Below are 26,725 nucleotides of genomic sequence, written 5' to 3'. Positions count from 1 at the left end.
AAAAAGTATTACTCATGGTATTTCATGTGCACTTAAAGGACATTTTTTTTAGGGTAGAGAAAGAACACTGGCAAAGATCTCAAAATAATCAAAATAGTCAAAATAGTCAAAATAATTTCAAGCATGGTGCCTAAAATGGAATATGGATTATTTACCTTGTAGGAAATGTCCCTGATAATCATGGTTAAAGGGATTTTATTTACTACCTAGTCTCCATTTCCATATCCGTGGAGACTAAGAGAATTTCTTGACAGCGGTAAAACATTAGAGCAGGTGGTAGAATGAAGTCGGAGAATCTCATTCCCTGCAGACAGATCGTGAACACCTTAAGAACACAACAGACAATAAATAGTTCAGGTCATAAATGAGTGGAGACAAAAGGATCAAGTATTTGCCCACTGAGCTCATACCTTAAAAGAGATGACTAAATCTAAACAAAAAATGAAGAAAAGACTTAGTTGTACTCCTGCCCATATTTTATGATTGCTTGACTAATGTGAGAAGAAACAGACTAAATTTTGCACCAGATATTAACAACGGTGCTATATATGTCACTTCTCAGGTTTGCTTCAGATACAGAGGTCCTAGTTTACACTTTTGGCAGGCAGAATAATGACCACCCCCCCAAAGATGTTCATTCCTAGAATCTGTAAATGTATTATGTTACATGGCAAAAGAGAATTAAGGTCACAAATGGAATTAAGGTGGCTAATCAGCTGACCTTGACATGGGGTGATCATCCTGGATTATCCAGGTGGGCCCAGCGTCATCACAGGTGTCCTTAAAAATGGAAGTTGGAGTCAGAAGGGGAGGTCAGAGTTAAAGGAAGGTATAACTGTAGACGAAAAGCTCAGCAGTGTCAAATATTGCTAACCTTGAAGATGGGGGAAGGGAGCCAAGAAACAAGGATTTTGGTGGCCTCTAGAAGCTGGAAAAGGTGAGGAGATGGATTCTCCCCTGGAGCCTCCAGGAGGAGTGCAGCCTGCTGACAGCTAGATTTTAGCTCAGTGAAACCCATTTCAGACTTCTTACATCCTTAACTATAAGATGATAAATCTGTCTCATTTGAAGCCTTTATGTTTGTGGTAACTTGTTACAACAGTAATAGGAAACAAACCTTGACCAATATTCATACAGTCCCAGTTACAGCAAGGATTTGGGTTAAAACTATGGCTAGAAAGTTCTCCCACTCTTCTTTCCTTTTCATGCCAGTTAAATATGAACCTCTGTCCCACCCATTTCTGGGTGATGGAAAAAGAGGAGGTCAGCTTTAAACAAGCTGAATTTGAAGTGATGGTGAATATCTAAATTGAAATGTCCACTTAGTTTGTGGGACTCTTGTTTCCCACATAGCTCAGCTGTGGGGAATTGGTGGCATTCCTAAGGGCTAGGGTGTCTCAAAAGAATAGAGGGTTGAGGGACAGTCACCTGAGAAAGCAGTGCTTGAGATCCTAGAGTATCCTGCCATTTTTTTATTGTTGTTGTTTTGCAATGCAACAGATTTTGCAAGTGGAGGGGCAACACCAGAGTGAATAAATTACCAACAGAGATTGTGTGTACTACTTCCTTGGCAAAGTATCAATGGCAACTGATAAGATTGATTAATCCAAGTACAACATTGATCAAGTAGAAGAAGAGTAAACTCACCCCCAGGGTTGCAGTACAAAAACCAGAATCACTGGTTCATCCGGCTTAAAGATTTTGTTGTCTGATATACAGAGAGGATGCCCCTGCTAAAAAACTCCATCTGTGCATTTGAAATAATTTGGCCCTAGTACTTGATTCTCTAGCTCTAAATAAGGTATGATGTCTGGAAATCATTGTATATTATTAAGTTTCTTTCCCAACTCTGCTGCTTACAAAACAATGTAAAAAAATCATTATTGTTAAGTTCACAGTGCTATTAAAATTCTAGAGACGGCTTATTTAATTTGACAAACTGGCTTGTTCGGGGGCTCTGATCTGCATCCATTATATGAATTTTGTCAAAATAATTCCCTATGTCCGCCTGGGTCTGCATACATTATCAATATGTAATAATGTATTCTGCCCGGTCTTCATTTTAATTAAATTAAATCGCAGCGGTTTGGAGTCCTGGAAGTTCAGGAAATCAGCCATCGCCTTTAGTAGCACTGCTATAAACAATTCTATTTTTTTCAAGGTTATTGGCAACAGCAATTGCATAATTATTTAGTACAGTAGTTTGGCAAGAAACAGTGGTGTTGCAGAGAGAACTAGACTTCCTAAAGGTTCACGGTGCATAGGAGTCTGTCTAAATTGTGTTAGAGAGAAACAAGAGAACATTAATAGTAATAGGTGCTAAGCTACGGTTGCTTTGTGCACACAAAACATCCCCGAGAACGATGCTTTAGTGTTCATAAATTTCCCTTCAGTAAAACCTACGCAGGCTGGGCAGCGACAAAAATCGCAGCCACTGAATATTTTAATAATAAAGGGGTAGTGCTTTACAATTTGCAAAGTACTCTCACGTACGTGATCTCATTTTGATCCTTCTAACATTCCTGCCTGGTAGGCATAGGGCGAGGACTATGATCTTCGTTTTGCAGAGGGGGAAACTGAGGTTCAGAAGGAGCGAGGGACTTGCCTAAAGTCCTCTACAGAGTGAGGATTCAAACTCGGATCTCCCGATCCTGAGTTCTGCACGCCTTTCCCTGCTTCCTCTCTGCACTAAATTGACCAACCTACCTTACTGAGCACCCAGGTCAACGCCCCAGTGGCTTTCTGTCAAAGAAGCTAGCAGAGATAGTAATTTTTCATCATTTCTCTCCACTCATGAATTCATAATCGTTAACTGAGAGCAGGGCTGTTTTATCCATTCAGCTTTATAGGCATAGCACCAAGGATATGAGTTTTTCAAGGACCTGCAAAAATGTTTGCAACCCGAAAAAGAAGTATATTGGCACCAAAATATGAAAAGAAAACCAGAAAATCAACATTAATAAATGTTTAAATAAATGTCTCCAAAATGAAGCATTATGTCAGCTTGTCAACTGCTTCTCAATTTTCACACTTGCATATGAAATATGTTTAATGCAGGGTATGGGTTGTGGGTTGTATCCATTTTAATATGTTTGACAAAATGTGAGATAGGACCTCCAAAAGTAACAGTGCCTGGAGCCTACCAGAATTTTTAAATGACCCTGATAGTCTGGTAATCAGTGGTCTGTGCCCATTTCAAACTGCTGGTCACACCCATTTGTAGATTATGAAATCCGTTTGGTGAGTCGACCAGTATTTTTTTAATGGAATAAAATGGGACGGAATGGAATGGCATAGAACAAAACTGAACAGAATAGAAAATATCAGAATGTAAAGCTACTAGGAGAGCATTGTTTTGGAAAACTACATACCTGGCCTCCCTCCAGTCTTTATCTCTTTAATTCAGAGCAAATAAAATGTTATTTATTTAGTGCTTCTGAACTGTGGGTCTTGCCCTTTCTAGCTGTGATCTAGCGTAGCAGGAAGAAGCACTTGCTTATGAGTCACTGGGTTTAACTCTGCTTCTGCCGTTTACTCGACAGATGACTTTGAACTAGTCACTCTACCTCTCTGACTCTATCATCTCATCTATCAAATGGGAGTAAATATATCTTCCTCATAGGTTTTTGTGAGTCTTCAAATTAGGTAATATACACAGAAATGTATTTAACTGTTGTGTGTTATACAAATGTAAGGCAATATTATTTTTATGAGAGTTATTAAGGAGGCCATGAATGAAAGTTCCAAAAGATAGGTAACTCTTCAGGGTCTGGCCTCTGTCAAATGACAAATTATCCTACCCTGGGTAATATCCACTGTATCTGCAGTGCTCGGATCACCTGCATGGCACATAGAGCAGCTCAGTAAAGGTTTGCTGAGTCATTAAATAACAGTCCCCTTCTTTCTATTATAACATTGTATCCCTTTTAATCAATCACATTGTTTTAAAAGATAACCAGTCCATTTTCAAGGTGAATCTAATGCTTAAGTACCGGTAGAGAATAGTAATCTTTTATTTCACACTGGGAGGGGGAAGGGTTGTTCTTCATTTGTTTTTGATACACTAGAGAGAAACCCACCCTCCAGCCACCCTGACCTTTTTGAAATCTCCCAAAGATACCAAGCCTCAAGACATTGCACACATGCTGCTCTCTCTAGAGTACTCTTCCCTGTACATCATAAGGTAAACCCCTTCCTGCATGAAGAGGCTTTTCCTTGTTTCTCCATTCCACCTTAAATCCTCTTGTTACACTCACTGCTAATACACTTCATTTTCCCATCATAACATTTACCACTCTGTGTGTGTGTGTGTGTGTGTGTGTGTGTGTGTGGTTTTTGTTTTATATTTTGTTCTCTCACTAGAATGTGAGCTCCATGGAGCAGGGGGAGGCAGTGGTGGGGGAAAGTCCTGTCTTGTTCTGTGTTCTTCATCCTCATATCTCCAGTTCCTGACAAGAGATACCCATTAAATATTGCGCATTTGTTGAATGACTGAACAGACAAATGAACAAGGACAGAGGCTAAAGAGTGGACCCCTTAGCCTTGCCTATGTAACAGGATGACATGCCTCCAGGGGCGAGGACAGCTGTGCCCAGGTACACAAAGGCACTCACAAACATGAGTGTGAGCCAGGACATCATCCTGCCTTCGTGGCACCTCGGCCCTCCATGCTCTGGGTTCACGTCTGTGCAGAAAGGCTTGAGCAGAGCAGCCGGGAAAAGATTCCGTTCTATTAGATTTCAGTGTACAGGGCCTCTTGTGTGGCTACCTCACTGCTGGACGCTTTTTACTTTTCCTCCTGTACTTTTTCTTCATCCAACTGCCTCACTTTTAGCACTCTCATGTCTAAACCTTATTTTTGTAAACTGCTAGGGTATCGATCCCACGTATTACCAATTCATTAAAAAAATAACACATCATAAGCAAATAGTATTTTTTTAAAGATTTATTTATTCATTTATTTATTTGAAGGGGGTGGCGTGCAGCAGAGGGAGAGGGAGAGAATCTCAGGCAGATTCCCCACTGAGCACGGAGCCTGACAACCCTGAGATCATGACCTGAGCTGAAATCAAGAGTCAGACACTTCACTGACTGAGCCACCCAGGCCCCCTGAATAGAGTTTATTTTAGGATCACAGAGATGGTTCAACATTAGGAAGCCTATTGCTATAATTCACCACCTTAATAGATTAAAAAAGAAAACTATGTGAATATTTCCATAAGTGCTGAAAAGGCACTTGATAAAAATTCATCACCTGATTCTGACACTCCTGGTGAGCCAGGAATAATAGATAAATCAACAAAGCATTTCAGGCCACTGGGCAGTGTGTCAAACTGAGGAGCCTCTGGGGTCATCGTATCCTATGATAAATCACCAGAGAATAGGAGAAGGTAGAAGTTCTAAGAGCACATACCTGTTCTCTGTAGATCACACCGTACCTATATGGCCTTGGTCTACTATTGCCGTGGCCTTCATTTGGTTCCTTAGGTCTCTTGTCTTTTGTCGTTACTGTTTGTTGTTGTTTTTGCATTAATCTATTTTAAAAGAATAGGAAATGTCTATTGTTCTATTTAATGATTCCTTTTGGATAAGAAAGTTTTTATCTTGTTAGTTACCTTTTAAATGTCATGAAATTATTTTTAGATGTTCCTTGAGTTCGTGAGGTAACAGGTCAGTTTCTCACACTATCAGACTACTTTTAATTATGTATTGCCTTCCTAAATGCAACCATTATGATTTCTGAAGCTGTTGAAAATCATCTGCTTAATCTTGTCATATTTTGCACATTAGCTTGTTTGCATAGCATCTTTACCTTGGCTATTTATTGTTAGTCTCCTATCCCAGCCCTTATAGATGAATGTCCCAGTCACTGAATGGGATGTCAGGGGCACTGTGGCCCTCAGCCTTCCTGCAGTCCCCACATTATACAAATGCTGCTGCTTGGAGAAGTAGAATGAGCCTTCAGTTCTTTTGCCCCATGTCCAATGGCTTTGGGAGAGCAAGCTGCAATCTTCCTTTATAAACCTGTATAATAAAGTCTTCTTCATAAGCCAGTGTTAATATTTGCAAGATAACTAACAGTCAAGTCCAAGGTGCGATCCTGTGACCAAAGGACAGAGCCCTCTGCAAATGTAACAGTCCTATCTTGACCATCAATGACTCTTGGTGAAGAAACATCCCATTAATATCTCTGTGTGGAGGTGAGGGAGAGGACACAGGAAGACAGAAATCCAGACAGAATTAAGGGGGTCACAAGGGAGGCAGTCACATCATTCAGAAAACACATTCTGCTATATTAATGGCTCTTTTCTCACCTGCCTTCCCAATATATACATTCCAGCATGGGACCACTCCACCAGCTCCTGGGAAGTAGAGTCTGGGACCCCCCCGTTCCCCACCTAGCTTACCCCACTGCCAGACCTCTGCAACTCCTCTGCAATGTGGATGAATAATTATTTTTTCCTTCCCATTACACTGTTCTTCCTCATCCACACTCCAGAGTGCCAGATGCTGAATCTGTGGCCTGTACCATGCTCTGTTGATAAGCAGATGTGATAGGCAACAGGCCGCCCTGGGAAATGGTGGTGGCCCGTGCTGTCACAGTACCAGGCAGAGTGTAATGTCGGGGCTCAGCATTTTCATTGCCAGCCCCTGAATAGCCCCTCCCCCCTATATTTAATTATATGAAAAAGAGCAGGCATTTAGTGCTTGACAGTCTGCCTCCATGAGAGAAGCCTAAGATTGGTTGCTTCTGTATTTGCCAGTTTCCTGTGCGTTTGGAGAGTAGCTCAGCTCTGTGGGGTGAAACGTCTGCCTTCTCCTAAACCGATTGCAAATTCTAGGATTGTGTTAAAGTGGGCTGCTGTCAGAAAGAAACCTTGCCTTGTTACTCTGAGCAAGAAGCCACATGCAAAAATACCTCAACACACAGCCGTTCTCATTAAAGTTAGTTGAAATTTTGGACAAGTCTTAAGTATAAATTATAACTTTATTAGCTCATAGAGCTTTCTCCCAAGAAAGTAAACCTAATAAAAATTAGAGGAAACTTATTAAGTGGCTGCCTTGTTGCTATTTGCCATGACTAGGGGGAAAAAGTAATATCATTGTGGAGTTTGCAGCCAATGCACTTTTTTGTTGTGGACTAGAGAGCAATTCAGAGAGCAGATATGAGGTGAAAAGAGTATGTCTCATTACCATTGCATTGAGAACTCCTTAATTGATACTTTGTATAAGCATTTCCTGCCACAGAGTTAGGGGATCTTTAACTGTTACTGAGAGGGAAAAATCCGGCTCCAAACCACCATTGGAGGTCACCAGGGCACACTACTTATTTGCAAAACTGCATAATCACCTTCCGGAGAGAGGATTCTAGGGGAGCTCACCAGGCTTGCAATGTACAAAAGGCAGATCCTGACAATGGTAGGGAAGGAGATGATGGCTTTCAGGGAACTTGTAATTGTCGCTGTGATTATTTATTAATCAAGACTTTTAAATGTTGGCAAGAGAAGCAGAAACCGTGTTACTCAACATACCAACATGGCCCTAAGTATGCTTTCTCACCACCTGATTTTGCCAACATAAGATCGGTGCTCTCTTCGGCTTTTGGGTTTAGTCCCCAACCAGAATCGATCAAACACAATCTTGAAAGAATGAACTTTGGAATCACAGAGTGTTAGCACTCAAGGGGCACTGTAAAAATTACCTAGTGCAAAAGTCTTTCATCTGAGATCTCTATTTGGATTTCAGGTCAGTGAACCTCCTAGAATTATATACAAAATTTTGTTTGTGTCTGCATTTTTCTTTTTTTTTTAAGATTTTATCTGTTTATTTAAGAGAGAGCACAAGCAGGGGAGGGGCAGAGGGAGAGGGAGCAGGAGTGGGAGAAGCAGACTCCCTGCTGAGCAGAGAAGCCTGACTCGGGGCTCGGGGCTCGATCCCAGGACCCTGGGATCATGACCTAAGCCACCCAGGCTCCTCTCATCTGCATCTTTCTAGGAAGAAGATTTTTAACTTTTATCAAATTCATAATAAAAGTTTCCCTGACCCAAAAGGGTCTAAAAATCATCAATTCTAGTCCATCCTCCCCCGCCCTGACTTTCTTACCAGAGAAGAACGCCATTCTCAGATGCAGAATAATTGGCCTGACACCAAACAGCAAGTTAATGGCAGACCCAAAAGTTGAAGTCTTTTCTGACTCTAGCACTAAAACCAGCTCTTTCCACTCTACCAGAGTTGTTTAGTAAGCACTGGGGGCCATGACAAGATATCCAGGAGATTGTTGACACCAGTGACTGTAACCCAAACTAGAATACCTTTGAGATCCTTTTGCATCACTGAAATTCTGTTTCCATCCACCTTAATAAAGAACAGCATTGACACAGGATGATCCCGAACTAATTTCCATTTAGAAATTATTTCCATTTTATGATTAGTCTTTCCCGCTCCCCATCGATCTCCCTTGCTAATAATGCTTAGTTAGGGCTAATAATAAAATGAGTTTGCATTCCATGAGTCTTCACCAGCTGATGGCAGGGTAGAAGGGCATCCCCATCAGGACCGGCTACATAATTTGCAGGGCCCAGTGTTAAATGAAAATACAGAACCTTGTGTTAAAAAATTATTAAGGATTTCAAGGCAGTGGCAGCAGAGCATTAAACAAAGTGTGGGCCCCTTCAGGGCATGGGCCCCTGCGCAACTGCGCAGGACACACAGCCGGTGAAGATAGCCCTGTAAGATCCCTATTAAAGCTTTAGCAGAGCACAGGAAAAAAGAAGCCAACCTGTGATTTAAAATTGGCCACAGATGATCCACAATGCGAGAGAGTTGTATATTCATAATCATAAGGACTTTTTGGCTTATCTGTGCATATGCTCATACACACACGCACATATATATCAGTTTGACTAAAATTACCATCTTTTCCCTTCACCCAATGCCAAAACCCAAAACTAGTTTGCTTTAATTTTTCATCTTAGGACCTATTGTTCTGGCATTGTTTAAGCACACATTTTCACTACCAGTTTTCATAACCAAATAACAAAAGGAGAAATGAGTTCTCCAGGGGCATCTAAAGACTCAGGTAGAGACAGAAACTGGAAAAGCCATGGCCAACTACTAGCTAGGGATATTTGAAGCTGCCAGAAAGGGGGAAAGCAGCTTCGGTGTATGCAGTGTCATGAGCCAATACTCTCAGGCTTAGAACATTATGAGGACAGAAAGCATTTTAAATTCAAGAATCGGGAATCCGGGGTTCCAACAGGTAAGCAGGTTTAGCAGTTGAGAAAATGGCTGGGGTTTGGTATACTTGAACTAGACACATTTCAGTAGAGCATAAGCGCCCATGCTACCTCGTTTCGCACTTCCCGTTTTAGTGGCGTTCCAGGGTTCCAAGTTTAATGCACAACATCTGTGCTTCAGAAGAGTTGAGGCCAAATGTTGGGTGATATCCCATTGGTTAGCTTTGTGCAGAAACCAACATATAATGTGCACAAGGTGGAATTTACACTTGCCGCGCTCTAAGCAAACTCAGACTTCTTGGCAAACGAAAGGCCAGTTAGCACAAAAGAAAATATAAATTGGGCAAATCGATTTGTATTAGTCTCATGTGTCGTCAGTTGTTGTATAAGTGACCCAGTACTCCGAAACCAGCTTCCTGAGTGCGTTTTGCACTCTGGGGAGATAAGAAACCAGCCCTCCCTGCGCCTCTCCTGGAAAAGTAAAGAAAGAAATTCTATCAGCATAGCTTAAGCCTTCAGAGAGCTTGTTTCTTCAGTTTTACAGCACAGCCCCCAACCCCAAAGCTGAAAGCTTAATGTCCGTAAACATATGGTCCGTCCCTCCTGACAGCACGCACGCACTCCCTCATCCCAGTACGTACCCAGGACGCACTGACTGATGATCACTTCCGGATGCCAGTGCTCTGCTAGGTGCTCTGCTGTACTGAGTGAGGTGGGAGGCACTTGAGTCAAGTTTCAGCCCACATCAGAATTCAATAGCAAATGCAATATCCACAGAATTATCAACCAGTGTAAAAATGAAGGAAATATTTTAAGATGTTTTAATGTGTTATTAACTCTTTGTTTGCAGTATCTGTGGGATATGAATATGAAACGTGCCCTGACTTTATTCTCTGGGAGAAAAGGACAGTCATCTTACAAGGCTTTGAGATGGATGCTTCTAACCTAGGAGGCTGGTCATTGAATAAGCATCATATTTTGAATCCTCAGAGTGGTAAGCAGCTTTTTATTTTAGTTTAGTTTCAAAGAATGTATAATTTTAATTTCAGTGTTTGAAAGATTTTGTTTATCTATTTATTTTAGGGGGTGGGAGGAGCAGAGGGAGAGGGAGAGAGAATCTGAAGCAGACTCCTGCTGAGCATGGAGCCCAATGGGGGGCTTCCATGTCACGACCCTGAGATCATGACCTGAGCTGAAAACAAGAGTCTGGTGCTTAACCAACTGAGCCACCCAGGCGCCCCAAGGATATACAGTTTTTAAATCACAATCTTATTTTTAATTTTTAAAGATTTGGGGAAAACCTAAATGTCTAGTAATAGGAGAATGGTTTAATAAATGTTTCTAGTCATGCAGTGGATTTTTTTTTTAAGAGAGAGCACAAGTGCACGCTAGAGCAGGGGTGGGGGCAGAGGGAGAGGGAGAGAGAATCTTATGCAGGCTTCAAGAGCACGGAGCCCACCCCAAGGCTCGATCTCATGACCTTAACATCATGACCGGGGCAGAAATCCAGAGTCGGACGCTTAACCAACTGAGCCACCCAGGCACCCTGCAGTGGAAATTTTTTAAATTGTGGTAAAAGAGCCATAACAAAGTTTACTGCTTTGACCATTGCTAAGTGCACAGTTCAGTGACATTAAGTACATTCACAATGTTGTACAACCATCATCATTGTCCATTTCCAGAATGTTTCCATCATCCCAAAGAGAAAATCTGTACCCATTAAATAGTAACTCCCCATTCCTCCTCCCCCAGCTCCTATTCTACTTTGTCTCTATGAATTTGCATAGCTTAGGTATCTCATATAAAGGGAAAGATGTACATGTTTTTAAGGCTTTTCATCCATACTGCCAAGTTTCCTTCAAGAATAATAGTCCATTTCATGGTCATGAGTGCCCATTTCTTTGTATGTAAGAAGCTTTTAAAATATTTATTAATACTGTTTTCTTAATGCAATATATACACACGTACATAGTGCTATGTATATGTATCACACACCTGCAACACATATTTGATGCAGAAAACTTGGAAAAGTACAAAGAGAAAATTACCTGTAAGTCCACGACCTAGAGATGGCCAATATTAGTATATTTCTTTTCAAATACAATAATCTGATTTCAAATTAGTGCTAGTATAGTGAGACCTCTTCACCACAAAGTTCTGTGAAACTGGCTTTTAAGAATCCTCTATCATCATTGCTCTATCCCAAGTAATTAACCGGTGTATCTGACACTAACCGACTTTTAAAAAGTAGAGTATGTTTTATATAATCTAAGACTCCATCAGTTATGCCACAATTTTATGGAAAATGCTGCCAATTAAACTATGACATGCATTAATTGCAAGACAAGTACTTATTTCAGAGATGTTAAAAATGTGAAGCAAAATATGCACCTTAGGACTGTTGAATCATCCATGTGATATAGTTTTCAAAAGGCTTTGGTGACCTCTGTCCCATTTTAAATACAACAACCCGCAGCGTGGCATTAATCCCATTGAAAAGACCAAGATTCGGAGGCTTACACGGTCACGTGAATTTCCCCAATGTTGTACCGTTCGTAAGTGGCTAGAGCCGTGTGCTTTTTCTCTTTGCCACAGTTGTTTGTCCACATAAATGTCAGTAGATCAGTGAGAAGCTAGGAACTGGATCAAGGAACAGTAATGGGTGAAAAAGAAGAGGTAGGAGGGAGACAGGAGAAATGAAAGAATCTAAGGAAAGAGGGCAGTCCTGGCCTTCACTTAGTTTTAAGTTTCCTAAGTCCTGGACTTAGGAAGAGAGGAAAAGGCAGAGAACCCAACACTGTCATCTTCCATCTTTGTCTTCTTCAAACCACCCTTCCTCCTGTTACTTTCGCCTAGTTTGTAATTTACATGTTAACTAAACCAGGAGACGGAACCACAGGTGGCCCTTGAGCCCATGTGTCTCTCAGACAAACTGATCTCACTACCCTGGTTGTAAATGCTTCATCCAAGTTCCTCCACCTCGTGGGTCCTACTGGGGAGGCAGTCATTGGCGTTCCCATCCAGCTTTCATCTGAACATCTACTGGGAAGTTTTCATTGCAAAATTGCATTCTTTTTTTTTAAGATTTTATTTATTTATTTGACTGAGAGACAGCCAGCCAGAGAACACAAGCAGGGGGAGTGAGAGAGGAAGAAGCAGGCTCCCAGCAGGGAGCCTGATGTGGCGCTCATCCCAGGACCCTGGGATCACGCCCTGAGCCGAAGGCAGACGCTTAATGACTGAGCCACCCAGGCGCCCCGCAAAATCGCATTCTTTTTCATCCAAAGAGGCAGTCTCTGAGCACCCTTTAGTAGAACATGGACTTTGGGTTATTTCTCCAGGACTGGGGATGTGACTGTCTTAAGACAGTTACACTCTTCCATCCAGCCGTCCTTGTCTGCATCTGGCCTTTATGAAACAGCTGGCTACGGTCAGGTTATCTCATAAGGCCATGAACTGACCGAGGCTAAGAGATCCATTTTATAATCACACTTATGATCTTACTTTGTTTGCATCATCGTTGAGTCAGCTGAGTCAACCAGCCACACAGGCTGGGAAATTTTGATTGGCAAAGCTAACCAGGTTTGCTTCAACCACCATAGTCCCGGGGGGTATCCCGAAGGTAAATGAGTGAGTCCATTGCCATGTGCCTTCATTATCCTTCCTTCCCCTCTTTCAAGGAACATTTTAAATTCCATTTCAAATTGTTTTTTTAAAAAGCAAAGATTCAGGCACAGATATAAAATGTCAACTTTTTTCTGTTGTCAAAAGGAGAATCACAGTTTTAAAAGTACAAAAACGAAAGGGCAGATGCCACTTATTAAATTATGAGGTTTTTTGTTTTGATTTGAAAGAGTTTGACATTTTAAGCAGCCATTTCTTTTCCCCTCACTTTTATTGGCTTGTATGGATTGTCTCTTTCAAATGCCTGTCATTGACATTAAGCACAAAGTGGGAAATGACCTCAATCGAACCAGCCCCCAGCTGTGTGCTCCCAGCCCTGTGTCCTCTTACCATTTGCTTCACACAGGCTTAGAAATTCAGAACAGAGGGGAGCCATTGAGGAAGTTGGCTTTGGGGCCCCCCCTGATTTCCACAGACGTGTTCTCTCCACCCCTACTTCACCAGTAATCAGTTTTTAGGCAATTGGTACTGAGTTCTTCCTGAGAATCTTTTTAACACCTTTTTTGAAGTATAATTTATACACCATACAACTCACCCACTTTACAAGTACACGTCAATGATTTTTAGTAAATTGTAGAGTTGTGCATCCAGCACCACAACAGTTTTAGAATGTTGTTGTCACCCCAAAAGGATCCCTTGTGCTCACCCCAGACCCACTAAATCTGCTGTCTCCTGAGAATTTTATTCTGAGAAAGAAACCTTATTTTAGATAGTTTTTTTTAAAGGAACATTTGTTCATTGTATCATCTCATTTGTAGGCATGTTGTATTTCTAACCAAGAACTTGTCACACTTGCTAGGCAACAGATCTGAAGCCAGCTCTGCCACTGCCTTTCAGCCTGACCTTGGACATGAACACCTCTCTTGGGATGTTTTCGAAGTCTAAATCCCACCCACAAAGGCAGTTTTAGAAGCAGGAATGATAAGTGTGAAGGAGCAGCTTTGAGAAGACCAATTTAGAAAGCAATGCTCTTTCCCCCTCAGGTCAGACAGTCTTTTCTGACTGATTAAGGCAAGAGCGACCGTCTTTCCAAATTCCCCCACTCCGCTTCTTTCTGGAAAAAGCCTAACTCTTTAGGCACCCTGCTTTTTTGATCTGAGACAGATGGCAGATTAGAAATAAGAATCTATCTTCACCCAATTTCCTCTCACTGGTTAAAAAGACACCTGTAATTAGATTGGATGTCTGCTGCCATTCACTTCTTCAGTTTTTCTTTGGTTCCAAAATCATTATGCAGTGGGTAGTTTCTAGAAGGCAGTGTTTTCAGACCATTTGTCGTTTTAGTTGCAGCAATTATATTTACCTGACAATTAACCATTGGTTGTGGAGAATTGTTTCCAAATATTATGCCTGATATATATAAATGGTTTCTACTTTCCGAGATTAAAAAAAAAAATACCAGGAACTTGTGTTTTTCAATATTATTCCTTTAAAATACATCTTCTTAGTGATTACAGAGAGTACATATCCTTACCTTTTAAGATAAATCAGTTCTTTAAAATTATGAGGAATAAAAATGTGTACATGAATCATCTGTTACAGAGGTAAGCTATTTGTTATAGTGTATCTTTGTCTCAAACATATGTCCTAGTGTGTCCTCCCAGTTGGGTGTTAAAAAATTATTAGAGAAAACAATCCAGGGTACTAATTGAATATTGTCATCTGGCTGAAATGGATAAAGAATTTCTTTTAACTTAGCCTCCAAAATAGGCCAGTAGTTTGTCGACAAATGGTTTTACTGGGAGGGGAAGTAAATTTCCATTGATCACACTGGCATATCTCCCAGTTTGTGTTTATATCCTCTCAGTCAAGTCCTAAGAGAAATATGTATTGTGTCCCTCGTTGTTCATAAGTCTGAAAAATGGTTTCTTCTTTGAAATCAGCATAAAGCACCACCCACTGGCTTCCGAGGGGAATTTTTATTTCAAACTTATTTATAAGCTTCAAAAGAAGTTCTGAGCAAGGTAGCAGGAGGGTATGAGTAGTGCGTTTAAAAGTATGCTTAACTTATACAACAGACCTGGCTTTTTGGCGGAGAAAAGGCAAACTTAAGGGAGAAAATGCACAGTAGGCACCACTCGGTTGGGTTTCTTTGTTGACTGTCAACAAGACACCCAATCCGTAGCAGGAAGTTGGCCTTCATATAAATAATGTGCGTTGTCCTAGGATCATTTGATCCTGTTTTCAAAATGAGCATGTGTGGCAGAATAAACTGGAAGGGAGGCAGCAGTAATTGATCAAGATTTCCAGAAACATAAACAAAATATTTTCAAAGCAACCTTTTGCAGAAGAATTGGTGTTAAATCATTGTTGCTAGATGGTATGCCCCGGTTCTATGTAATGGAAGGTTAAACAGATTCTTGAAACAACAAAAACACCCTTCAAAATGATCTATTTTTCCAGGGCAATACAAAAGGGGTTTGCCCATTTTTGTTTTGATTGCTTCAGCTTTAAACAGGAATGGTAATTTCAGTACACGGGCACTTTAGTACCTTGTATGAAAGCAAGACATCAATTGTTGAGATGTAATCAGAAAGTACATTGCCTTATGTTTTATTTCCTTTAATCATTCTTCTTCTTTGATGGAGTGCTGGGCTTTCTAATAGAAAAGGGGAGTTTTAGAATTGCAGGCTTAGAAGAATGGTTTAGTATAGCCATCTTTAGTTTTTAAATTGCCAGGAGTCTGGTAATAACATGTCATTTTGAAGGTAATTGTTAACTATACCATTATATTGATATAAAAAAGATGGAGATCTACCTGTGAAAATAGATGTTAATAGCAAATCTGGTATTTCCAAGCCAATAATTGGACATATTTTTGAATGATATACCCTATAATGCATTGCTGAAATACAGACATGCTAAACAGTTGGCTTCCTCATTTGTTCGAAAACATATCATAGTCTCATTGGTAGGATATTCAGTTAGTGATCATCAGGAGGTTTCTTTTCGATGACGTTGTATGACCGTCATCCCAGTTCTCATTCACTTCCTCCCAATTCATTTAAACTATAGTGTTGATCGCACTGCAATTAAGTGTTTTTTGGGAAATGAAGTTCAGTCCTATTAATCTTACTTAATTAACTGTTCGAAATCTGACAAATTTTTTTACTGCCTAATAAAGTTATTAATAAAATTAATAAGAAAGTAGTGATCCTTGAGCTATCTCACAGTTCTGCCATAAAAGACCAATTTGTTGGGGCATCAACTCATAGCTGCTCCTGCAGATCGTATGTTGAAAAAATAGCCAGAAATCACCTTGGGAAGGAGAGTCAGAATACCTAGACTTGACATGCGAAGGCTGTATGACATGTGGGATTTGTTGCCTGGAGGCCCTTCCAAGCACACATTTGGTGTTACGGTCTTGTGCATGTTTTACCCTCTTACTTATTTTGGCCAGCACCATTCCTGTTTCAGAGTGATCACTGGTGTCTGTTGTAGGACCGTAGGACCAAAAGTTGAAAGAAAACTGAGGAAGACATTTCAGAAAATGTTTAGAGAGAGCAACAGGCAATCCAGGGAGATAGATAGCAGGGATCATGGGAGAAAAAAAGAAGACTCTACAAGATTACTGTATTCATTCATTTGCCATCAGTGACTTCCGTCTGACACGTTGGCATGTCTTCTCACAACATGGATGTTTTACCTGCCCAGGCCCCTTGTGAGCAGACTGGAGCACAGCAGTCCTTGTTCCTTAGATTTTCTGCCCAGGTTCAGCAGGTTTGCAAAATCACTGGGATTTGGACAAGGAAACTACAAGAGACTCAAAGCCTATTTTGAACATTTACTGAGCTCTTATAATGACTTGGCCGCAGGGACTGGCACTAAAATGCAGAAAAGAGTAAGACAGAAGGTCTGCCTTCATGGAGCCCATGGTCTAGTGGGAAAGATAGAGAAGCAGTGAAAACTGTATCATACAACATACTTGGTGTTATAACGGAGCTATGGAGAACAAACCGTGGGCACAAAGAAGAGGGAGTAACTCATTCTGCCTGGACAGAGCACTGGGGAAAAATTGAGCTGAGCTTTGAAGGATAGGTAAGAGTTCCCCAAGCAGACAAGATGAGGAGGGCTTTCAAGACAGAGGGAAGGGCATATACAAAAGCAGAACGGAATGGAAGAATGTAAAGTAATTGTAAATGGTTCACTGTCATAGGAGGTCAAGACACAAATAAGAGGATGATGAGAGTAGGCAATGCTCAAGTCATGAAGGACTCTGTATGCCTTAATAATAGGAAGTGTGCCCCTTATCCTACAGAGGATATGGAGCTCTTGAAAAATTCTAAGCCACACACTAAAACAATCTCAATGGCAAGAGTTGGGCGGGGGCGGAGGGGGAGATGGTTTGGAGATAGGTATGCGTGGAGACCGGGAGACCAAGAAGTGAAGAAACACTGAACCAAGGCAGTAGTGGTAGGAATGGAGGTGACAAAACTGGCTCAACATGCTTTAGGAGATAGACTCAAAATGGGTTTCATATTGAATTAGGCGTAGCGAATGAGGAAAAGAAGAGCCGCGGTCATGCCCACATTTCCAACTTGGGTGAACACGTGCGTGGCAGTACCGCTCCTACGATGAGTAGGCAGCGCAGGAGGAAGAGCAGGGTTTGGTAGGGACGCAGAAAAACAGAGTTCCCTTTTACACCTGTTGAGTTTGAGGGGCCTGCGAGGCATCCAAGTGGAGCAATGGAGCAGGAAATTGCAGGGCAGGTGCCAACTCTGGACAGGAGAAGGTTTCAGCATATAGTGATATGAGTGAAAACTGTGAGAATGGATGAGATTGCCCAAAGAGGATGCCTGCACAGTATTTTCCAGCATTTTCGTAAGTCAGTATCTCTATTTCCTGCACTGATGATAGTGAGATATGGTCCAAAAGAGTGGAAAATTCAAGTTCCTTTCTTATATCTTTGAAGTACTTTCTAGCAGTATGATTTTTTTTTCTTATCACAGAAGTAGATTACCTTCCTGATGGTGTTTTGCTAAGGTTAATATTAAAATTGACTGATATTTCCTTTTCAGGAACCAGTCAGTTGCACAGTGAGGGTAATTTGAAGTCAGACAAGTGTGTGCCGGGCATCAGGAGAAAGTCAGCCAGAGATGAAAAATTAGCCCCAGATGATTCACAGAGCCCAAAGTGAACAGGAGACATTGGAAGTTAGTCGTCAAATGCTTTATTGAGGCATTTAGAATCAGCACTAAAGGGCCTGGATGTGTTAACCCATATCCCGGGTAGACAAACTGAGGCCAAGTGTTACGCTGCTGTTCGTTGTGGCTATGCAGTTAAAACTACAGGTAGTGTGCTTCCCTCTCAGGTTCTTTTATGCCAGGCCAAAGCTTGATACTGCTTTGAATAATAAGAGAGAGATTAAAATGTTGCCGAGAATACTGTGTGGTAATTGTTTTTTTTTTTTTATTCTCTTTTTTCTTTGTTGAATCTAGGAATCATACATAAAGGGAATGGAGAAAATATGTTCATTTCCCAGCAGCCCCCGGTCATATCAACCATAATGGGTAATGGACACCAGCGGAGTGTAGCCTGTACCAACTGCAATGGCCCAGCTCACAACAACAAACTCTTTGCTCCTGTTGCCTTAGCTTCTGGCCCTGATGGTAGTGTGTATGTTGGCGACTTTAATTTTGTAAGACGAATATTTCCCTCGGGAAACTCCGTTAGTATTTTGGAATTAAGGTAAGTCTCCTCTAATCTCTGTTTCCTTAGTGGATGAGGAAAAGGCAAGAATGCAATAACATGAAAAGAAAGACATTGCCAGAAAGAGCAGAAATTGCAGTTGCCCATATTGTAGCCCTGAGCTGAGATGCAGGAATAGGAACAAAGGACATAGGTCAACATGGCCACTCTTACTTAAAGGACTTTGAGCACTCCTTTGGAGACCCAGGAAGTGTTGACATCCCTGTATGTGTGGCCTTCCCTGTGGGCATTGCCATCACTGACATGGATCTCAGTACTTCCAAGTGCTCAGGTAAGTCACTCAACCTCTGCTGGTCACGACGAAGACTGATCAAAAATATCTATTTCATTCTAACAGGTAGAGGTAATGCCAGATCCAAAAGCCTACATTTTCTAGGTTCTCCAGGTTCAATCTTTTGAAGTGGTCACTTCATGAAAAAGAAAATGGAAGTCTGTGTTTGTGTGCCCTGATAAGGAAGGAAGAACTCGTTTTTTACACTTAAAAGCTCTGTTCCATTGGGGGAAAAAAAAGATGAAAGCATTCATCGTTAGACTCTCTCACTCTGTTCTAGGAATTTTCTTGAGAGTATAAAGTATTTTGACACCTTTTGAAAGGAATTCATACCTTCTGGTATTCCATGTTCTGAAGCTACACAAAGATTACAACTAAACAGACTATGGCTTAATCAGCTTTATTTCTCCTTTTCTGAGGCTACAAGATACAAATATATGTCTTCTGGACTCCTAGAAAAGGGAAGCATCCCCTCCTATTCCAGTGAGGTAGACATAACTATTTCCTCTGTCCTGGGTATGGCAGCTTTATCCCTGACACATACTTTGGGAACTTTAGGCTGAATGTTTCTCTCTGTTCCAGAAGATTTTGATGCCATCCTATAAACTAGTCTATAAAACAATTGTTGCCTCAGGCATCACTTCATTGTCTTAAAAGATAGTGACCAAAAATAGTGACTGGGAGAACAGAGACATTGATGGAGCAACTTCTATGTACAGAGCAATATCAAGGCCAGTCAAAACACATGAGAAGTCTTGGGTCATTTCCATTTAGCATTATGTTCACACAAGCATGGAAATTTGAATTCATGAGGACATTCCTTGAAATTTTCCAGATTCTCAGGCTTGCTTTGGAATCTACATCCTTTTACTCAGACTGAGTTAGTCCTTCACACCTAGCTGGGGACATCTTCCAGCCCAAGCCCCCATCTATTTTTCACATTAATTTATTCCAATTTTAATATGTTTCTTAATTATAATTGCAAACACTGTCATAGAGAAGAAAGCTGTTAAATTCCTTGACTGATATAAAAATCGACTGTAGCATTAAGATTTTACGAAGATAAAGCACATCTAGAGAGTCTAGAGAGGTACTAAGTCATAGCACCCTGCCCTAATCAAATGTTCACGTACCTTAGGATATCACACCTCATAGGGACTTGTCATTTCCAGCAGTATATCTCTTTGGGCACCTACTTACAGGAAAGTCAACGAGGAAGATACGACCAAGATGGTTGTATGCCCGGATTTAGAAATGATTTCTACAACATTCAACATTGTTTTCAAAATCCTAGGGCTGCTCCGTCTACATGATGCCAAACATTGTTGGAGCACTGAACGATTCATTCACCATCCAAATGTTTCTAGTCATGCAGGTATTAGCTATCAGGTAGACAGAGACCTCGCTAACCCTGTAAAGCCTATAAAGCTAGCCCTCTGTATCTAACTCCTCAAAGGAAAAAACCATAAGATTAGCTAGAAAAACAAATACTAAGACTAATAATATTACTAAAAAGAAAACCCAGCTAAGTTTAGTCCTTTCCTTTGTGATTTAAATGCAAATTTATCTAAGGTGGAACAATTTTCATTCACTGATGAGATTCTCCTTTGCTCAGGGATCCTTAACAGTTCACAAATTTGCATCTTGGTCCAAAGTACCTTATGACCTTCAACACAAAGACATTCAAAGAGTAAAATAGCATAACTTGGACCCCAATTGCAAAGTGATTTTCTCGATATAAAGAAAAATCCATTTCTGGCAGTGTGAAGTATTGTCCAATCCCTCTATTCATTCTTCCTCCACAGTACTATTCTCTCACATTGTCACAGCTCTTCAAACACATAGGCAAGCACACGCCATGAGCTCACACACCCAGGCTCTCTCACTTAGCCTGACTCTCTCTAGCTAGCTCTTCTGAGCTTACAACCTCTCAGGCCCCTTTCAGAATCTAAAGAGGGCTGTGGGCCCTCTCCCCAGGGGAGAAAAAATAACATGTTCACACAAAATTGTGCATGTGTCCCATATTTCCCCTCTCTCCTGCATGTCCCTGCCTGCCAGCAACCTACCCCTTTCATAGATTCATGGTTATGATTCCCTGGATTAGGCTCAAGCAGAAAAAAAAGTAGTTCTCTCTTGCATTAGGTTCAAGGAAGAAAAAAATAGTTTTCCCTTCTCTACTCTAACACTCCTGTGCTTGTCCATTAGAGAAATAAACTGATTGAATTTACATGATCATTTTGACCTAATTGATAGGTAACTCCCTATTTTCTTATAATCAAAACCATCAAACCAGTTTGTGTCAGCAAACATTATCTGTCATGTTTACTCAAACACTAGTAATAGTTCTTACAAGATTCACCTTTTTAAAAACAGTGTCTGGCTTGCTCAGTAGCCTATACTGTGTACATTGTATCTTTGCCATGTAATTGGTGAATTTATATATTTGCTTTATGACTTCCAGGTTTAAACTTCCTGGGGAGAAATAAGTTGATATAATAAGCCTTTGCTATCTTAAGAAGCATAATGTTCAATGGATTCTATTGCATATAGATAGAAACTTCGTTTTGTACCAGGTTTTTTTTTTTGTTAAAATCAGTTGATTTAATTGCTGCCGCCACCCCCCCCCAGTGCGTATTAGTCATTTTACTTGGTTGAGTCATCCGTTTCCTTGGAAACACAGACTAATATAGTCATTATGTTATTGGTTGCATTTAAAGCTGTGAATGGAAGGGCAATGTTGTCAATAGGTTATTACAGAAAGGGACAGAAAACATTCCATATCTTGACCCTCTGTCAAGGTTATTCATCATGTAACTTAACCACTCTGTTCTCTACCTCTCTATAAAATTGACTACAAGTTAATATTTGAGCATCTTCTTACATGTCTTATATAGTTTAACTTCTTTTAAGATTCACAGATGTGTAGTTCTCAACCCAAAGTTTGATGACATTTTGTTTGCTCTGACATAAAGCTTGCTCCTACTGGATGCCCTTCTAGATTTCCTCCTCTTCCATTCTCTTGTTTCATAGTGGGCCACACTGAAAAATTCCAGGTGCCCCTTGGCATTTCAAAGATTGGAAGACCATAGATTTTTCCTTCCTCGGCTGTGCTGATCCAAACTGTCCCTAAATGAATTTCCTTCAGCTGACCTCAGAAATAATTCCATTTTCATTGCTTGCCAATCATTTATTTCCTCTAGCTGGCCCCCCATTGACTGAATGGCGAGGGTAAGGAAAAGTCAGTTCTGTCGTTATCATTAGCAATATGGCAAGAGCAACAATATTATTTCTTGTTATTTAAGTATAAAGTACCATTTTGCCTGCTTACTGCAGATTTCATCCACGTATGTACATCTTAGTCCTTCCTTCCAGTGGGAAATTAAGGTAAGATAATAAAGAAGGGAAGATTAAGAGATCATTATATAAGTAGTTAAACTTAAAGGAATCTCAAAAATACATTCTCTGAAGATTTTTGTAAAGATACGTTCATTTCTACGTAGATAGTTTAGGTCTCGTTATCCCTGTGGATTTGTTTCTCATGTTAAAATTTCATACACACACATATTTTGGTAACACAAAAGGGACATCACAGATTTGTGGGCTTAGTGTTAGACAAGTCCGTGGAGGTATCAGTGCAACATGGCGCCCACTACATGCCTGACATTTGATCACATCTACTTTGTTTGATCCCTTTCCGTTAATAGGAAACTTAAATGCCCCTCTAGACAGCCCATTGTATCTTTGGAGTTCTCTTTTAGAAAATCCTTCCTTACACTGAACTGAACTGAAATCTACCTTCATAAAACATCCTTTCAGTAGCAGTAAATGTTAGCATCTGCGGCAGCATGGCAGCCACTTCTCTCTTGTATCTGACACATTTCCACGTGTGTAAAGACAGACATCATAGGTTCCTAAGCTTCCTCTTCTTCAGTCTGAACATCCCCAAGTCCTTCATCTATTTCTCATCAATCATGACTTCATTTCTTTTTCCTTGGATTATGACCTCAGGGCCATGGTTCAGTTTTCTGAAACTAACAGGGATAATTATATAAGTAAAAATAGGAGGCACCATATCAAGTGCTTTGCAAGTATTCAAATATGAACAGCCCCCTTGCTTCCCTCTCATCTTCTAGTTTCACGAATCTATTAGAAAACCCATTAAGCATGAATGGAAATGATTTATTCTTTATAAAAAAAAAAACCTCGTTCTGTTATTGTTCAAGTTGCTGATATTCTCCAGATATTTATTTTATCCTTCCCTTAAAATGAAAGAAAGATGAAAATCAGAGCCTGCCAAATGCTTCTTGGTACCTTGAGTAGTTTGGGCTCGACAAATGTCAATATGACATAAAAATTTCTCTTGAGATTCTACTGTTTCTTTTACAGTGACTGGTTAATATTTCCTCCATCGTTCTCAGGACTTGACTCCTGTCACTGACTAGGGATTGAGTAGAACTGAAATAGCACCCACTTAGGGGCAGTTAGCATGAAGAAGGGCAGTGGAACTTGTAGAATGCTCTGCTGAAGGAACAAATGGAATCTGGACTTTGAGAGCTCTGAAAATATCTGAAATGACCAAGAACCATCCTTTTGTGAGCAGCACAGGAGGAACAGTTAGAGGAACACTCCATGTAGATGAAATAGGTGGTGACCTCACCAGGGGGAGCTCATGCATTAGTGGTAGCACTCACCGGCTCCCTCCCCCTGACCCAGAAACATCTTCACTGGCCTTCCACAGTGCCCAAGTGCCACTCTAAGAAATCTGTTCCTTTGAGTTGAGACATTGCATCTCTAAGAGTCCCCAACACCGGAACCTCTGTTAGAATGACCTGTCAAGCTAAAATCATCATTAGTCCTTGGGCATGGATTCATTTGTCGGATTGGTTTCCGAGGAAGTGCCAGCTGAAAGCAGGGCCCTAAAACACGAGACAGGTAAGAAGTGAGAAGGGCAAGGGACTGAGCCAGAGCATGAGGGAGGAGAGTCTTCGGTGAAGGTTGCTGGGGTTGGAAGCTCTAAGAAGTCAGCGAATGGCAGGAGTGGGAACTCAGTCTTCCAAGGAAGAATACCACGGAAAGATGAGCAGGGAGGGAAGACTGCTTTGGGACATTAAATATTTCTGGCTAAGCATAAGAAAAGAAGCTGAGAACAGCATGTGAAACAACTAAACTGCTACGGCCACCAAAGAGCAGGTCAGGCAATCTCCCAGTGCCATGTCACCAGGCAGCAACTCCACAGTGGGCGTATTATCTTTCTCCATCCCCCACCTCACAAAAGTATAAAAGGAATGGGTTGAATACGATGCTAAGTGAAAGAAGCCAGGTATAAAAGGGCACATATTCTATGAGTCCATTTATATGAACCACCCAGAATAGGCAAATCCAAAGAGACAGAAAGCAGATTCGTCACTGCCTGGGCCTGGGGCAGGTTGGGAATAGGGATTGATTGCTAAGGGGTATGGGCTTTCTTCCTGAGATGATGAAAATGTTCTGGAATTGGATGATGACGATGGTGGCACAATTCTCTGAGTGTACTAGAAACTGATGAATTGTACTTTTTGGAAGGGTGAATTTTACGGTATGTGAATTATATCTCAATAATTTTTTTAATTAAAAAAGAATAGATGGCCCTTTTAATCATCTTGATCCTGAGAAAATCCAAGATTGACTTAAAGACCCTACCATGGGGAGCATTTCTTGCTCGAAAAAGATTTGCAATTCCACTCCTTTCCCCTCCTAACTCGTGGCAAGCTTCAAGTCCATCGGTTGCCAGGTGGCAGTGCCTACTGATGGGCCCAGGCACTTGTGAAGAGCTCACACTGGCACCTCAGCAGGTAGTTAGTTGCTAGCTAGACAGCAAACTGACTTTGGTGGTGGCTCAGTCCTAAATCCTTAACTAAAAGTAATTCTGAGACAGAACAAGGTCACACACTGGAAATAAATTCCGTCATTTTCACTTCCTCCTTCTGAGATGTTAATGAGAGAAGCTGCTCTGCATAGTACAGGACATCTTTCCAAATTCACACTGACATTATTGGCAGGATTGGAAGCAGCTGCAAGAAAGTCAAACCACTCTCCTCCCCACCCCTTGCCATCACCATTTCAAAACCCTTTGTAGCCACACAAATGGTTTTGTACCATGAGGATCTGTTGTGGATGAAGCTATGTTTTAATGAGGTCCTTCTAGTACTTGCACAACTAAACTTCCTTCAGGGAATGATTAGAGCCAGCCTGGAGCATACTCACCTGCTAATTTAGAGGCCACAAAAACAAGCAAGTGTCTAGTGGTAAAGAAACTAAAAGAGGTCCAAATGCCCGAGGCCAGGTTTTTAATCAGAGCTCCAGCCTTACCTTTATGACCTTTTGTGTCAGCCCACAGGATGCCTACCCTTTTGAGGCAGGCCAGGGAAAGAGAAAAGTCAGTGGATCCTGACCTGTGGCCCAACTAGTAAAATCCCAGAAAGATTTTCTTTAAAAAGAGTTGAATCAGTAGGAGCGGATAGCTTCAGATGAAATCATTTTGTATCTTCTCTTCTTCCCTGGCATTCTGAAGAATAAGAACATTTTCTAGTTTAGATAAAAAGATTTGTTACCTTCATGTTTTTTTAATGACATAAAGGGCCAGGTTTAAAAGGATTTTCAAATTAAAATGACTGTATTTCACAGATGATTATAGCCTTTTAATTCTGAGCAGATCTGACCCAAAGTCGGGCCTGTACACAGACTGCGTCCCCGATGTGAGAAGCCTCATCCCAGATCCCAGAGTACCCTGTGCCAAGAGGCTTACCAATGAGGGGCTCCAAAGTGTTCTGCTTCTTCTGACCTGATGGATCTGTTTTGCCGACCCCAGTTGCCCCCTTAGAGCATAGATCATCGGAAGACGCAAAGCCGTAGTAGTTGATGCACTTGAAGTTTTATTGAAGGTATTTTGATGCAGCCATTTTGACACCAGGGACATTCTGCCATGGTCTAAGAGAAAACCTTTATACTTTTGTTAAGTTTTTTAATATTGCTGAGTAATGTGCTACTGTACACAAGCCATGTCTCTGTCTTATCTCAGAAATCATAGAAATGCCTTTGGGCTAGATTTGGGATGTCCATTGCTCACAAGGCTTGATTTTACATTTTGGTAAAGTGACTTTCAAAACAGAGTCTGGAATGGTCAGAATCTTTGCGGTGGCTGCTTGTTCAAAGCCTCATCCAGTGGTTCTTAAACCTTATTCTGTATCAAAATCAATGAGTTTATTAAAAATCAAATTCCCAGGCCCCACTTCCTCCTCGAGGTTCTGATTCAGTATAGTGGGGAGAACCCCAGGAAACTGCACATGTGGCAGGAACCCAGGTGGTTCTGATGAAGATGGTTCAGAGAGAAAAAACTGCCTTCGAGCTCCACCCACCCACCAGGCAGGATATTCAATCGCCCTGACGCCATCTTAGGAGGAGAAGCCAGGAGGGATTGGGTCCACTTTGGCTTGTACGTCTGACGAAATGATCCCCATGGAGTCTCTAATAGCCACAAACTGAGTTAGAACTAGGTGTGTCTGGTTGGATTTGGCTTGTTGAATGATACTGATGTCTCTCTATTTGTTTTTACTTGCCACTCGTGGATAACCTTGTGCACCCTAGAAACAGAGATACCAGACATAGGTAAGCAAACCACACGGGCAGCTACCTAATGCCCCTTCTTGCCTAACAGGCCACCTCCCAATAACGGGCTAACAGGGAGATTTTACTTTTTAATAAGGTGAAAGGAATGATGTGAAAGCACATTTAGAAGTTAGGATTCAGGTAAGTGTCTGACAAAAGAAGAGAGCTCCACTAAGTGGGA

At 41.1% G+C, this 26,725-nt stretch overlaps 1 protein-coding gene across 1 annotated transcript in view; it reads left to right on the top strand.

Annotated features, from left to right (window-relative positions):
• Window positions 1–26,725, top strand: part of TENM1 (teneurin transmembrane protein 1) — a 761,614-nt gene that overhangs the window by 635,256 nt on the left and 99,633 nt on the right. The window contains exons 21-23 of the mRNA XM_034649058.1: window positions 10,087–10,230; window positions 18,359–18,608; window positions 26,524–26,544. Coding sequence (XP_034504949.1) covers window positions 10,087–10,230; window positions 18,359–18,608; window positions 26,524–26,544 — 415 coding nt within the window. The remainder of the gene's footprint in view (window positions 1–10,086; window positions 10,231–18,358; window positions 18,609–26,523; window positions 26,545–26,725) is intronic.

Source organism: Ailuropoda melanoleuca, chromosome X, assembly GCF_002007445.2.
Source record: "Ailuropoda melanoleuca isolate Jingjing chromosome X, ASM200744v2, whole genome shotgun sequence".
Taxonomy (NCBI): domain Eukaryota; kingdom Metazoa; phylum Chordata; class Mammalia; order Carnivora; family Ursidae; genus Ailuropoda; species Ailuropoda melanoleuca.
This window is presented reverse-complemented; position numbering and strand designations above follow the sequence as displayed.